The following is a 13989-nucleotide window of genomic DNA, read 5'->3' as shown; positions in this document are numbered from 1 at the left end:
CATAATAATTTTTTTTTCAAAAAAGTCAATATAATTTTTTTTTTTTTTAACGAGTGCAAGAGAAAAGAGAAGCATGAAGCTCTGTATGAAAAAGGTTATATCAACAAAGCGCGCTTTGTTCAAGAGGAAGAGAGAGGAGTTAATTTTGGAAGAGAGAGGAGTTAATTTTGAGTAGAGACCTTGACTTTTATAATTTAGATGACTTATTCTCTATTTTTTGGAATTTAGAATGAGTGGCAATGGAGAAATGGTTGCCATTAATATGGAGAGTTGACAATTTCAAGAAATATAAGGATAAAATGGAGAAGAAACTAAGAATAATAGAATGATAAAATGGAAAATAAACTAAAAATTAGTAGGATACAACTAAAAAAAATTACACATACCAATAAAATAAAGAGAGATTTCCTCCCATATTATATATAATAAATAGATAGATAATAGATAAATATATATAATGGATACAAAGAGTAGTGGTGGCAATGGTTAGGGCCGCCTCTAGCTTTAGACTAGCCCTAATCCCCATAGGAATGTCCCAGGCCCTACTAGGCTTTGGTAAAACAAGCTCTGGCTCAAGCCATCTCAGGGTTGGATCAAACTAAATAAAATAAAATAAAAAAGAAAATAAAAAAGTGGCTAAGCTAGGCCGAACTAGGCCCGCCTTCCCTATGCCCGGCCTATCCCTACCCTTAGGCCGTGTTTGCTTGGCCCTTGAGCTACATTTCGTGACCTAGGCCCTAATAATTAAGGCTGGGCCACCTGGCCCATTGCTACCCCTAAAGAGTAGAGGGGGTGGCCATGGGCCGATGGGTTTTTGATAGGTGGAAAGGAAGATGGGTTAAAGACGAGGCAGAATAATCATTTGTTTTTGTTCTTGCCAATGGTTATTATCGTCAGATTTGAAATTAGACGGTGGGATTTGCATGAAACTCGTTTACAAAATCTAAAAAGATTATTCTCATGCTTTGGATGCAATAAATACACACTCCTAGCCACTACACCCCATTCATATCTAATGGCTTGTACAACAGTGTGAGATTCTTATGTAAGAAGGAGATAAAATAAGAGGAAACTCGAAGATAATATACGCTTCATCTTCCCTAACCCTTAATTTGGTGAAGCATTTCTCGATAGACCTACAAATTTGATTAGTGTCTGGAGGCATTAATTTTTCATCTAACCATTAATCCAAAGGGATTTTAGAGAGAGTAGCCCTAAGATATAAGAAAAGTTGTCGGAATCCGAGGTATTCTTGCCTGAAATTGATTGTAAAGTGGCCATAAATTTGGTACAAACTCATCAGAATCCAACGTATTTTTGTCAAAAAATATTGCATATAGCATTATTACATGGGTCTAAGGGATTAGAAGTTAAAATATAAATTTTTTGAAAAATTAATGCCGCCGTATACTTCTCAAATTTGTATCTAATGGAAACTACTACACCAAATTATGGGATACAAAGAAATTTTTTCTATTTTGAAACCCGGGATCTCAAGTAGGATTGACTGATATTCCAGGGTAAACATAATAATGGACACAGTTTTGGTGAGTGGGCCCATGTAAGAAAATAAAAATAAATTCCAAATATACATCATTATCATAGTTGAGATTAATGAACTCTAAAATTTTGGATCGAAAATATATGTTTAAGATATATTTTGTAGGTTAACCGCGCAATAATAGTATGAGTAGGCCGACTCACAAAACACTTTTTAAAAAATGATTAAATATTCCGTAATAAAAATAAAATAAAATAATAATAATAAAAATTCAATAATGGGTAACTATTTATCAAAGAACCATGTAGTTCTCAATTATTGAATTCTTATTCGAATATTTTATTATTTATTAACTACAAATATGAATCGGGCGGCTAGCAGTGTGTCACATGTTGCACCCAATCAATAAGACAAATATAACTGGATTCCGTAAAAGCAAATTTGACACACGTTCACTGTCTGATTTAACATCGGACGGGTAAACAAACTTGTAAACTTACTGTTCCAAAGTATGCCCTTTAGGTCATCTGCTCTAGAACAGTAATAAATCACTATTCTGCCCCTCTCTTTTAAGCTCCTAGCCCTTCTTTCCCGCTGGGGAAAACCCATTGATTTTTCTGAACGCCCCTCTTTTTCTCTCTCTCTCTCTCTCTCTCTCTCTCTCTCTCTCCACTTTCCCTCTCTCACTGGACCTGCGTAACCTTGTTTACTTCACACAGGTAGGCCTCTTCCCTTTTCTCTCTCTACCTGTAATATTCCCCTTTCTCTCTCTCTCTCCATTTTGTCTTCGGAAACCTTACTCCATGGCGTTCTACACTTGATTGTTTGTCTTTAGACTTGAACTATCTAATTAGGATGGCTCTGGAATTGCAACTGAAATTCTGGAATTGCAACTGAAAAAAAATGAATTTTTGGGTTAGATGGCGCTCTCAATCATTGAAAGATTTAACGTTTTCTCAATTATATATATATAGATTACATTATCGATAGACTGTAATTTTTGGTATCTATGATTAAACCTTAATCTGAAATAACTCTGGGTATGGTATTTGCGTTTTCTTTCTTGGTAATTTTTTTTACCGCTTACTCAATGATATGGTGTTTGCCGAGTTAGATTGGGATTAGGGTTTTTATTGGCTGTTTTCTTTTTGGAATGTGATTCTTGAGTAAATTGTAGTCATAGATAGGCTGGGAATTTTATTCGGTTATTATTATGGGTTTGCCTTGTTCTTTTTTTTTTTCCTGCAAATTAGACTGTTGGGCACTTACAATTATTGAATTTATTTAAAGCAGTGATCTGAACTTTTTGAAATTTTGCTAGGAGACATGAAATTTGGTGGTGCAAATTATTAATATTTTACTTCAAACTTTTCTTTTTTTGCTAATGTGATGCATGAGTATGCCTTCCTTCTGTAAATGCTTTCTAGAAATCTACAGGGAAAGTATTGGTCCTTTTTGTAGTTACCCGGTGTTCTCAAAGTACTGAAACTTGTGATCTTAATCTGTTTTTAAAATTTGTTAGGAGGCATGGATTTTAAAAGTAAAAGGTTTATATAGCATTGCAACAGTTTACAATAGGGGTAAGATGCACCTCAAAAATTCAGTAGAAAAGAGTGTTCTTAAGTTGAAAATCCAATTGGTCCTCTCCACTTCTAGATATGTATTGACATAAAGAAAAAAAAGAATTTTAAGTCCTAAAAATGATGTATCTTGTAACAAGTTATTAGGTCCGTTTATTTTAAAGATTTTCAAGTGTTTATAGGTTTGCTTGATTTTTGGAATTTTAAATTTCATATTTAGGGTTGAACATGGATTTTCAAGCCATTATAAGGATCTTATGGCAAAATTTACATGTGCCACTTGTATAGTATAAGGTGGGCATGTTATACAGGCCTCACCATTTTAAAATTACCTTTATTTTTGTTTTTTCCTTTTTTCTTTGCTAATATGATGCATGTGTTGATTTTCTAACAGAGAAAGCTTAAATAATGGGTGTTAATTATGATACCCCAAAACTGAGTTTGCGCCCTGATATTGAGATTGATGATGTTGAGTATGCTGGAAAAAAAAGCACGAGAAAAGATGCTTTGGGTGAGGAAGAGGAAGACTGGGGTTTGATTCCAAAGAGATCAAAAAAGGAAGAAAGGGATTTATCAGTCTCAGATGACGAGAGTGACTCAGAAAGAGACACAGTAAGAACCAGTCTTTAAAGCTTTTCTTTCAGGTAGATAAATGTTGCGTTTTATTCAATTTTTGGAAATAAGGGTGGGATTTAATCCATTTATCTCTCTTTCTCTCTCTCTCTCTCTCTCTCTCTCTATATCTATCTATCTAATCATCTATTTGCTTTTAGCCTTTCTACTCTACTTACTGGGTTTGTCATTTTGTTTTTGGAAAAGATAATTCTTCGTTCTTCAGAAACGGTTTATAGGTATCCCTTAAACAATAAAATGGAAAGTCCATATCCACTCTCTCATTTCTGTGTTAGAAGTGGAACACTCACAATGAATAGAAAAGAGGTAATAAAAAGTCATCCATAACAGAAGATGGCTAGAAATGAAAGATATGATTTCCTTACATTGCTCTTTAGGAAGTCTAAGCAAGGAAAAAGAATGTAAGCTTTAAAATATTTAAAAGGTTCATGGCTTGTGCATTTTGCCTTTCTGTTTGGCCACCATTCCAGCACAATACCAAAGCAAGAAACACTTCTGATGGAGTTCCATGTGCATTAAGTCACTTATTCTATTTTGCAAATGTCCTAGTATGATTTGTTGATTTTAGCCTAACATTTTATCTCCTTTCATGTATTAGTTGTGTATCAATGTTAATGATCACCCTATTTTGAGTTCACCCTATCTCTATACGCATTGACAATATGAGACGTTCCCAGAGTAGAAATCCCAATTCTCTGACCCAGGCAGCAACTCCACTTATAGTATGTCCTTTTATTTATTTAGTTGTTTTTATATTTGTCACATGTATCGACATCGAAACATTTCTACTTTTTTTTTTAGCTACATATAGACCTGTAATTTGGAAAGTTAATTTCCTACTATTTGGGGTTTATATTTTCTACTTATATTAGTAGCAGGGATGCTTGTTTCTCTGTTTTTGACTGGACACTGAAATTTGTGGAGTAGGATGGAGAAGATGAATCAGAGCAAGATATTCTTCAGCAGGATGATGAAATGCAAGAACTTCAAAAGGAATACGATAGCATCCGTGATCAACAAGAGTATGTTTTTATATTAGCAATCTATCTAGGAATCATAATATTTATAATTATAATCCAATGAATAATGATAAATTCATAGTTTACTGGGTCATCACTGTCCGATGAAATTATAGATGTTGATGGAGAGGGAGCTGGACTCGTCATGCAGCCATGTCCTGTAATGGTTGTCCCACTCCCTTCTCATCACCTCAATGGACAGTGATGACCCAAGCTATGGCTTTTCCATAGGCCATTGGGTTGTCCCCATCGGTCCATTATACCTACTCATTAACATAGACTTACCTGCATACGTACTTGGTGCTTCAGAGGAGATCCATCAATAATTGTTTGTATCAGTCTGTTATATTCTCTTGATTTGATTGCTGATATTTCACCAGCATTTAAAAGTGCATTTTTATGTCTAGATATGTTTTCTGATGGAAGGGAGAGCTATTATGGGGCATTGCTTTTTAGTTGTTATTTACTGGTGGTGATGGTTATGCTATTGGATAGCATTAGACAGCACAAACACATAACATACCTATCAACAGCATTGATTATGACCTCTCAAAAAGATTGCATTTTTTAGGATGATATTGGGTTATGCATAATTTGGTCTCCAAGCGGAACTCTATTAGGCTATTGGCAACTATTTCATGCTTTAGGTTTTCTAGAAATTGCACATGTATATAATGATTGGCGCTTTAGAGAACATCGAGTTTTGGTCCTGTTTGTCATGATTCTTGTCATGTGTTGCATGCATAAGCAACAAGTTATTCCTAGCCTTGTTTCATCTGCTTGGTTTTGTGTACTAGCTACTTTTATGTTGTTACTTTTAGAAGCTGCAAGATGCTTTTATGTTCTTTACAATGACTGGATGAGGCACTGCCAGGACTTTGGCATGGTTATTATTTAGCTTTCTAATCAAGCAGGTTCCCTATCACAGAGATATCTTGGAAATTTTGAAGCGAAACAAAGATGATGATGTACTGAAAGGTCAAGCTGTCAAAAACCAAAAGGTATTCTGTCCCAGTGGAGTTTTCTATTTCCAGAAATAAATGCATATCAATCATAAATAATTACATACATATTAATTATATAAAAAAAATATATTTTCCTTGAATTGGTTGGGGTGTGATGGCCCATGGTGGTGTCCTGTGGGGCTTTTGTTATTGGTGATATGAAATCTAAAAGCCTCCTAGGGAGAATACGTATGATAATTTCAAGTAATCTGTGAACATAGGTGGAGGTTGTCTGAGGTCCTTAGTGACTGGAAGAAAGTTGTTTTGGATTGGAAGCAATGTATATTTTTATTGTCTTAGTTTGCGCAGTGTTTAAAAATCGGCTCAGGGTAACTAACCCCATTGGTTGAGAGCTGGCTTGACCAACTCAGCGAGCCATAATCAGTGTTGCGTAGACACTTAATCTCCCCCTTGATGTCGCATGTCAACACGTATCGACACTTTGACATGTGTTACGTGTTCGACACCCTGCCCCATACCTGTCGGATGAATTTACTAAGTTACAATATGTATCAACACTTTATGTATAAGTGTCACAAGAAAAGGCTCATGGTCAGATGATAGAGTGTATTGCTCTCTCAAGAGAACTTGGCATTGAATCCCACGATGAGGATATTTTTTTAGGTGGGTTTTAAAATTGTGTTTAAAAATGTGTGTACCTGTGGGAGATGGGAATGGCATCTGGGACGTGTGACCAGCGGGTGGTAAGGGCTACCACCACGCAGGTTGGATAGATGTGTAGGATATTAGCATTTATTAATTATATAGGATATAAGTGGTTATCGGATAGAGACCATAATTATTTTTTTTTTAAAAAATGCCTTAATATAAGAAACAATTTTTGCAAATAAACGTCTATGTTTTTATACAAAATTATTTTAAATTTTACTTTTTTTTTTTGGGGTTCTGAAATGCAAATTCGACTTGGTGAGATTTGAGGTTGAATCATCCTAGAAAAATGTTAATAAGTCTACTAAAACAATAATAAAAAATGTTGACAATATTATGCAAAATATTATTAGTATTACTAATAAGGTTTTAAAACCATCATTTCGAAAATAAAAAGTAGAAACAAGAATGTTCTTTATCTTTTCTTGCATAAAATAAATTAATATTTTGAAGTTTGATATTTGTTATATTTTATTTTTTATCTATTATATTTAAAAGTGTGTATATAGTTCAATGGACTTGGTAGTGCGGTACTGGGTTTTTAGGCCAAAATACTAGACACTCAAGACACGTACTAGACACGAAACTCGTGTCCGTGTCCATGTAACATTTGCCATGATGTACACAGGTACCCTAAAAAAATTGAAAAAAAGAAAAAAAGGAGGGAATCTTAAAAAGGAGGAGTTAAAACTGAAATTTTGTTTTAGATCACATGTCGATTATTCTAGATTGAAGATAACCCTCTCTTCAATCTTGTGAAATCTTAAAAATAAAAAATAGAAAAGACGAGAGATAGGATTTTTTAGAAAATCTGAGGGTTTTTCAAGAAAAATAATATGATAAGAAAGTGGAAATTTACAAAAGTATTGTTTTAAATCATGCAGTACGTTTGTGGATGAAGATGACACTCTACCACAAGAAACCTAAAAAAATATTTAAAAAAATCAATACATAATCTTTTTAGAAAATTTGAGGCTTTTTTCAAAAGCTGTAGAAGCTTTTTTATGCTAGATCTCTTCTAACACGCTTTTCAATCCAAAAAATTGTGTTACAGATCTGTTAGAGGGCTCCACTGTGGATATTTTGTATCATTTCATGAATTTTGGCTGAGAACATTATTTGCCAGAAATCAAAGAAATAGACAGTTTTAAACTCGAACATGGCAAGATTTTTATTTCCCAATCTTGCTAAAAATCTCTATTGATTCTAAAATGTTTCTAAGGCTATTGTAGATCAACAGTAGATGGACAATTTGCAAGAAATTTGAGAGGGATTTGGTGAAGAAACAAGAGAGAATTCAAAATTTTAAGTTTCGATTTAACAAATTAAAAAAAAAAAAACACATTAACCACCCAATTCCAGGGGGGAATAGAGCCGGTTCCCTGTGGTTCCCATGCCGACTCATGCGTTTTTGAGTCAGCTCCCCAATTTTGAAACCCTGATTTTTCATTTTAGGGGCACGTTTTCTTGAGCAAGTATAGCGATATTTCAGAGTATCTTTTTGTGTTACTTGTCAAATAAGTTAATAAGTATCTGTCATTATCTGATTACCTCTTAGCTTCTGGATATAGTCTATCAACAAATATAGTTTGTATTTAATTATTACTTTAATAATTCAATACTATTTGGATCCATTTTTGAGGAAATAACCGTTATTTTCAATTTTCTGTTTCCCGAAGGCTCTTTGGGATAAAGCTCTAGAGATACGGATTTTACTGCAGAAAGCATTCTCAAATTCAAACAGATTACCACAGGTTAGCTTTTGAGGTCACCTGTCTGTTCAAGATTGTTTAGCATTCTTTGCTTAGTTACTTTGAGTTGGCTTTATAATAATATGATTTGGATACAATTTATGGAATTGGGTGTTGAGAGCAGGAACCTCTAAGGTCTGAGTTCTGCAATGCAGACGAGGAGGTTGATCAAGCATATTCTGAACTGGTGACCTCAACTGAGAAGACCATACAATGTCTCTTGGACCTACAGGAAGTATGGCTCTTTACTTTGATAGCCCTCAATTCTTTCCTTACCAAATCATTTACACTGAAAAAATCTTTCGAAATCATTTTCGTGCATCTGTAGTGTTTGCTTACTGATATGATGAGCCTATTGTGCAAAATTGAATTTTCTGGCTATATCAAGGCATTTTCACCCTTGACAGTTTTCTGTATCTTTTATTTTGGATGATTACATTCAACAGCCGTGTAAGTGCTTTACATTTGACTGCAGGCTCTAATTGAGAGGAACTCATCTGTCTCACAAAAAAGCAGAAATGGTATGGCTTATACTCCTTGTAATTATTCAGATATTGTGTTGATGTTTCTCTTTCTTTTGAAGACTTAGAGAAACAACCATATTAAACTAGAGGGCACTGATACTATTTTATGCGAACTAGCCATTATTACTAGGGAATCTAGAAACTTCTATAGTTCTGAATGGCCATGCCAGATACACTTAAAAACAAGATGAAACTGATGTAGCAGCTGGAGGTAAAGCTAATCCCATTCTTTACAATGAGTTTCTGCATTATCTCTTAAACAATGAGTGCTGTTTCATATCATGGGGCAGGTAATCTGTAATCCTATGCTTACATGATTTAGATGTCTTATGGTTAAGGCGTATTTTAGACTAGTGGTCTTTTAATGAGTCATAAACTGTTCCATTCATATCCACTCAACTTTGTATTCTTTCTCATGAAATTAATATTCTTTTTTCTTGAGTTTTTACTGTTGAAAAATTTGAACCAAAGTACACCTATTTGCTTTCTTACTTTTGTTGTGATCTCCATTGGTGCATTTTATGACATATCGCTGTGCTATATTATAATTTGATGGACTCTAGGTTCTAGAATGTTGATAATGGAGTTGTACTTTCAATAGTCCCCTGACATTCTTGATGATGCGTGGTTTTTTTATCAGCCATGTTCGATAGATTATTCCCTTGGGGTTATTCTGATACCTTGCTACTTTTCAGGTACTAAAGAGGTATCTTGTGAGGATGCAACGACCTCTGACTCAACATTGCAAGGTGTAGATGAAACTTGGTCATGTGTACAGCGAATGCATTACAGGTACTAGTTTTCCAGTGATGCAAACTTCCTTTATATTTTATTTGGATCTTGTTTTGAACTTAGACTCGACCCTGGGAAATTCTAAAATGCTTCTATGGGTGAATAGCTTCTTTGCATGCCTATCACTATATGATTTGTGTTGATAGAGTTTTTGCTTCAGAATTTTTGAAGCTAATCTCGTTTTTTTATCTATATGCTACTGAGCTTTCTCAACCATGCATCTCTTCTACCTATGCGGGGCCCATGGTACACCGCCGGGGCATCCACTATATGGATGTTGGAGATTAAGGTTACCTTGGTCAATGTTCTTTCTTGGTAACCATCGTCAATCTCCGCAATTCTCATTGACTGTGGATGATAGGTGCTCTGGCTGTGTACCACTTCCTGTGTTATGTAGTGTACTCTCCTTTCAATGGTTCCACTTCTAGTTGACGAATTCTATTTGTTTAATTATGTCAATGAATCAACAGTTTGATGATGGTTATTTTTTATGTGCTCATTTTTGTTTTAAGTTTTTAAAAATTAAATCATTGTATTCAAATTCTTTTTAGTTCGTTCCTTGTGCTGCTTTCAGTGCTCGACATCACCCCATTCCATACCTTATGATGAATTGTGTATTCCTTTATTATTTTCTCATAAATGAGAAGCATGGAAAGTATTCTATAATTGAATATACCTCAGAACCCCCGTTTGGCTCACATCCTTTCTTATTGGGTCGCACTCTATATCTCACTTATTGTCCATTATTTCATTGAAATTCCATTGGACTACGAATTTGCATATTTATAATATGTTGTTCCCACAGAGTTTGTGATTTTGTTGCATAAAAAAGGTAGTTTTCTGACCCTTCCATGCTCAGTGTTCTGACCGTTCCATTCTTGTAGAACTTTTTAAATGGGCTACTAGCTAGTGGGGCAGGGTTAAGTTTATTTGTTCAAGTAGCTGATATTGATATTCAATGTGTAGAATTGCTAGTTTGTCTGTTGAAGCAGCCGACACTAATATTCAATTTATAGACTAGTGTCTCTCACTAGTCTGTTTGAGTATGAACATTAAGATTCAAGTTAGAGAATTGATAGTTACTCTGTTTGTGTAGCTGACTTTAATATTCAATTTGTAGAATTGCTCCATTCAGAGATAGTTCAATAGACAAATGGCAGAGAAAGACACAGATGACCACCGGTGCAGCTGCTTTCAAAAACAAATTACGTGCTTTTAATCAGGTCTGTGAATAAGCCATATGAGTGTCAGGCTTTTTTTTTTGGGGGTGTGTTTGGGGGTGTATAGAGGTGGTGAGTGAGGTTCTGGACAGTCTGGATCACTTGCATTATAAACTTGAAAAACCAGTATGGCTCTTGGATGAGTCAAATTTTTTACAGTGACTTTTTTGCCCCTGATCTTTTTGACTTTCACTTTTTCAACATGTTAAACAACAGAATGGGGTAAAATTTCTATGTTAACTGTTAACAAATTTGACAGGTCCAAGTAGTGTCTTGACATTTCAAAGTATCTCCGTCACCCATATAATCTATGCAGGTGTTCTAGCCTTCTAGGTGCTATCCTAATATTGACCTTGGACTGTCCATGTCTGCATCGACTTGAACACACATAAAATGCATTTATTTTCTGGAATGTGTGCTATATTGCAATAGACTGGAAGACCATGATCCTCGGGGTTGTCACTGTCTGATGAGTTGGACAATGATTGAGACTTGAGAGACAATGAGACTCACCCACCATTATGGAATAGGATCCTAACGGCGAGTCCTGGTCACTCTCCTTCACCATCCATAATTCTATTGGGTGGTTATGATCCTTACGGCTAGGGTTTTTCCCAGTCCATTGGATTGCAATACTAATTTCTTCTCTTCATGAGTGCAGAACATTAGTCAACAAGTGTCTGAACACATGAGAGATCCTAGTCGGATGATCAACCGGATGCAACTCACAAGGTCTTCCCTTAATATTTTTGGAAAGGTACTTTCTTTTTTTTCTCTTAGAGTACATTAGGGTTCAAGCATTTGTACTGTTTAAAAAGTATTTTCTTAATTTTTTTTCATTAAAAAAGGAGTATACGATAATGTGCTAGACTATGGAAGTCAATTGAGGCTATTTTTCAATGAAATGGATGGTGATGAGCATTTATCACCTTTTTATTAAAAAATTTACAATGATGGACAGCGATGGATCGCTATCACCTTTCAATGAAAATTTTGAAATGATGGAGACATGACCCTGGTAGTGGAGTTCCTCACTTTCCATCGTTGTCCATTTCATTGGATGGTGATGATGGCCAGAACTGAAGTCCATTGGTGTATATAGTTACTTCAGAAAAAAAAAGATACAACTGATTCTCGTGCCTACTTCTCTCCAGGATGCAGAAGGGGGTGCAAATGGAAAGGAAGAGGTTTGTATATATTTCATTTTTAATCTTCACTACGATAATTTTGGTTGGTAAATTTATGCCTTAATGAAAGCCCAAAGGTTTGATACTTTGTCCTTGACTCATATTTGGCGATTTCCTTTATAGAGAAAGGATCACCAGAAAATTCGAATGCCTTCTTGATATAATGGGGGTTTTACTCAATTGAAATTTGTGGATTCTTGTAGGTTCTCAATGCTGATGGTGATCCAGAGCTTTTGGATGACTCTGAATTTTACCAACAACTTTTGAAGGAGTTCTTAGAGTCTTTCGATCCTAGATCTTCTGGTAGAGTTCTGTTGTTGAAAAATGGGTATTTTATTAGAATGGACATTTTTACCATGTGTGTGTGAGAGAGAGAGAGAGAGAGAGAGAGAGAGTTGAAGCTTCTTATATCTGCACTGGTAAAAATTATGCATGTGAGTTCTGTTTTGCCTCATCTTTTGTTGTATATAGATTAGGGAATGTGAAAGAAATTGACTTTTCAGTGTTCTCACAGGAGCTAATGTAAATGGTTTGAAAAGGCCACAAAAGAAGAGGAAGGTGGTTGACAGGCGAGCTTCAAAGAGTCGCAGGATAAGGTGGGTGTATTGCAACCCATTTAACTATGTACCCCTCTCTCTCTCTCTAGCATGGTTTGTATCTCATGCAACTACGTATATCTTTTCCACCCCCACCCCCCCCCCCCCCCAAAAAAAAAAGAGAAAAAAAGGAATAATAGAAAACCCTCTCGCCAATATCATTGTTTGTGTTAGTTGATATATTCGAGCTTAATATGTTCATATTTTTGCAGGTACAATGTTCACGAAAAGATTCAGAATTTCATGGCACCAATGCCAATGGTGCTGCCTGATATGGCACCTAAACTGTTTGAGAACTTGTTCGGCCTGCAAACTGTGAACTCGGCTTAGACCTTCCATCTGTTCTTAGTCTTAGCCGACTTGTGAATCGGCTTAAACATTCTATTTGTTCTTAATTTTGGCTGGCTTTATCCAATTTTCTCTATTTGTGTACAATATTGTAACTTATTGTTCTCTTACATTTGCCATTTGTGGTAGAGTTTCAATCATCAGGCATTTTTTCCTATGTATGGCTCTATAATTGCATGGAGAGAGAGAGAGAGAGAGAGAGAGAGCTGGTAAAATGCTTAATTCAATGGAAATGCTCACTAGGAAAGGAGTGAAACAAATATTCGATTCATTTTTTTAAGGTTGATTCATTCTTTTAAGGAAAATTCTCAGACGATAGAGTTTCTGAGTGGGCCGATGCATATGTACTTGTGTGGCCCCCCTCAAAAATCCATCTTAAAGATGGATTCTAGATCTAAACTTTTTTAGAGATTCGTGATTTAAGCCATAATTCTTGAACATACAAAATAGAATAAAAAAATTTAAAATTTTAATGCATTATTTTTAAGAACCTTTTTGCACCCTTCGCTTGGGTGCCCTTTTTTTTTCAATGTTTTTCTTAAGATAGATGTTGAATGATCAAAATGCACTTAATTCTTCCAATTTAAATTTTTATCATTTTCAGCTATTCCAATGTATTTTGATGGGTTTTTTTAAATTAAAATAAAGCATATGGGTAAATGTTAAATAGCTTATCTGAAAAGGAGGGAAGTATGAGTGACAAGCCCTTATAAAATCGGGTTATATGGTCTACACCTTCTCAACGACTGTCAATGGACCGGGCCAGCCGGGCCTTGATTCCAATGGGGTTGCCCGGTTGACCTGTTCGGGCCAAATAGAATCAAACAAAAAACAAAATAAAAAAGATAAAGATAAAATCGTTGAAACAATAAAGATAAAATTGTTGTGTCGGCAGTGGCCTAAGCCCAGCCCTCGCGCCGGCCAAGCCTTAGTTATTTGACGTTGGGCAACCCGGCTCTAACTTGTACAACTTTTTTCACTTTACATAAGGGAAAAGTTTATATAATGTTGCAATCTTAAAATGTAAAACTACGGATGCATTTTAAAAATCCATTGGAAAAGGTTGTTTTAATATTGAAATGTCCTCTAATTGATCATCTCGACATCGAGAGGAATGACTATAAAAAAAAAAGGATTTTGAGTCTTAAAAATGGTGTATCTTACG

General features: G+C 35.2%; 1 protein-coding gene across 4 annotated transcripts; it reads left to right on the top strand.

Moving 5' to 3' along the window:
* Positions 1 to 2097: 2097 nt before the first annotated feature.
* LOC18428240 (rRNA processing protein-like protein) lies at positions 2098 to 12981 on the top strand. Of its 4 annotated transcripts, none has more exons than XR_016047952.1 (14): positions 2098 to 2220; positions 3476 to 3693; positions 4642 to 4736; positions 5662 to 5734; positions 8086 to 8160; positions 8282 to 8392; positions 8633 to 8678; positions 9377 to 9473; positions 10594 to 10696; positions 11355 to 11450; positions 11655 to 11880; positions 12084 to 12183; positions 12395 to 12476; positions 12689 to 12981. XR_016047952.1 is itself a non-coding variant. In XM_088856206.1 (14 exons), exons 8-14 carry the CDS (start codon positions 9463 to 9465, stop codon positions 12804 to 12806), a joined length of 543 nt encoding a protein of 180 aa, XP_088712332.1. In that variant the 5' UTR covers positions 2098 to 2220; positions 3476 to 3693; positions 4642 to 4736; positions 5662 to 5734; positions 8086 to 8160; positions 8313 to 8392; positions 8633 to 8678; positions 9377 to 9462; the 3' UTR covers positions 12807 to 12981. The 4 variants fall into 4 exon arrangements, 3 of the variants coding, with proteins under 3 accessions (XP_088712332.1, XP_006837339.1, XP_020519338.1); XM_088856206.1 differs by having other exon boundaries at positions 8313 to 8392; positions 11848 to 11880; XM_006837276.4 differs by having other exon boundaries at positions 11848 to 11880.
* The last annotated feature ends 1008 nt before the right edge of the window (positions 12982 to 13989 follow it).

Source organism: Amborella trichopoda, chromosome 13, assembly GCF_054954075.1.
Source record: "Amborella trichopoda isolate Santa Cruz 75 chromosome 13, AtrichopodaSantaCruz75HAP2 v2.0, whole genome shotgun sequence".
In the NCBI taxonomy this organism is placed as follows: domain Eukaryota; kingdom Viridiplantae; phylum Streptophyta; class Magnoliopsida; order Amborellales; family Amborellaceae; genus Amborella; species Amborella trichopoda.
The sequence above is the reverse complement of the archived record's forward strand: the minus strand, read 5'-3'. Positions and strand labels throughout refer to the sequence as shown.

Excerpts from the sequence above, each read along its gene's own strand:
- LOC18428240 (XM_006837276.4), top strand. The coding sequence starts at position 3,490 with ATGGGTGTTAATTATGATACCCCAAAACTGAGTTTGCGCCCTGATATT. Across the intron at positions 8,161-8,281 it reads ATTCAAACAGATTACCACAG|GAACCTCTAAGGTCTGAGTT; the intron begins GTTAGCTTTTGA and ends TGTTGAGAGCAG. Across the intron at positions 8,393-8,632 it reads GTCTCTTGGACCTACAGGAA|GCTCTAATTGAGAGGAACTC; the intron begins GTATGGCTCTTT and ends ATTTGACTGCAG.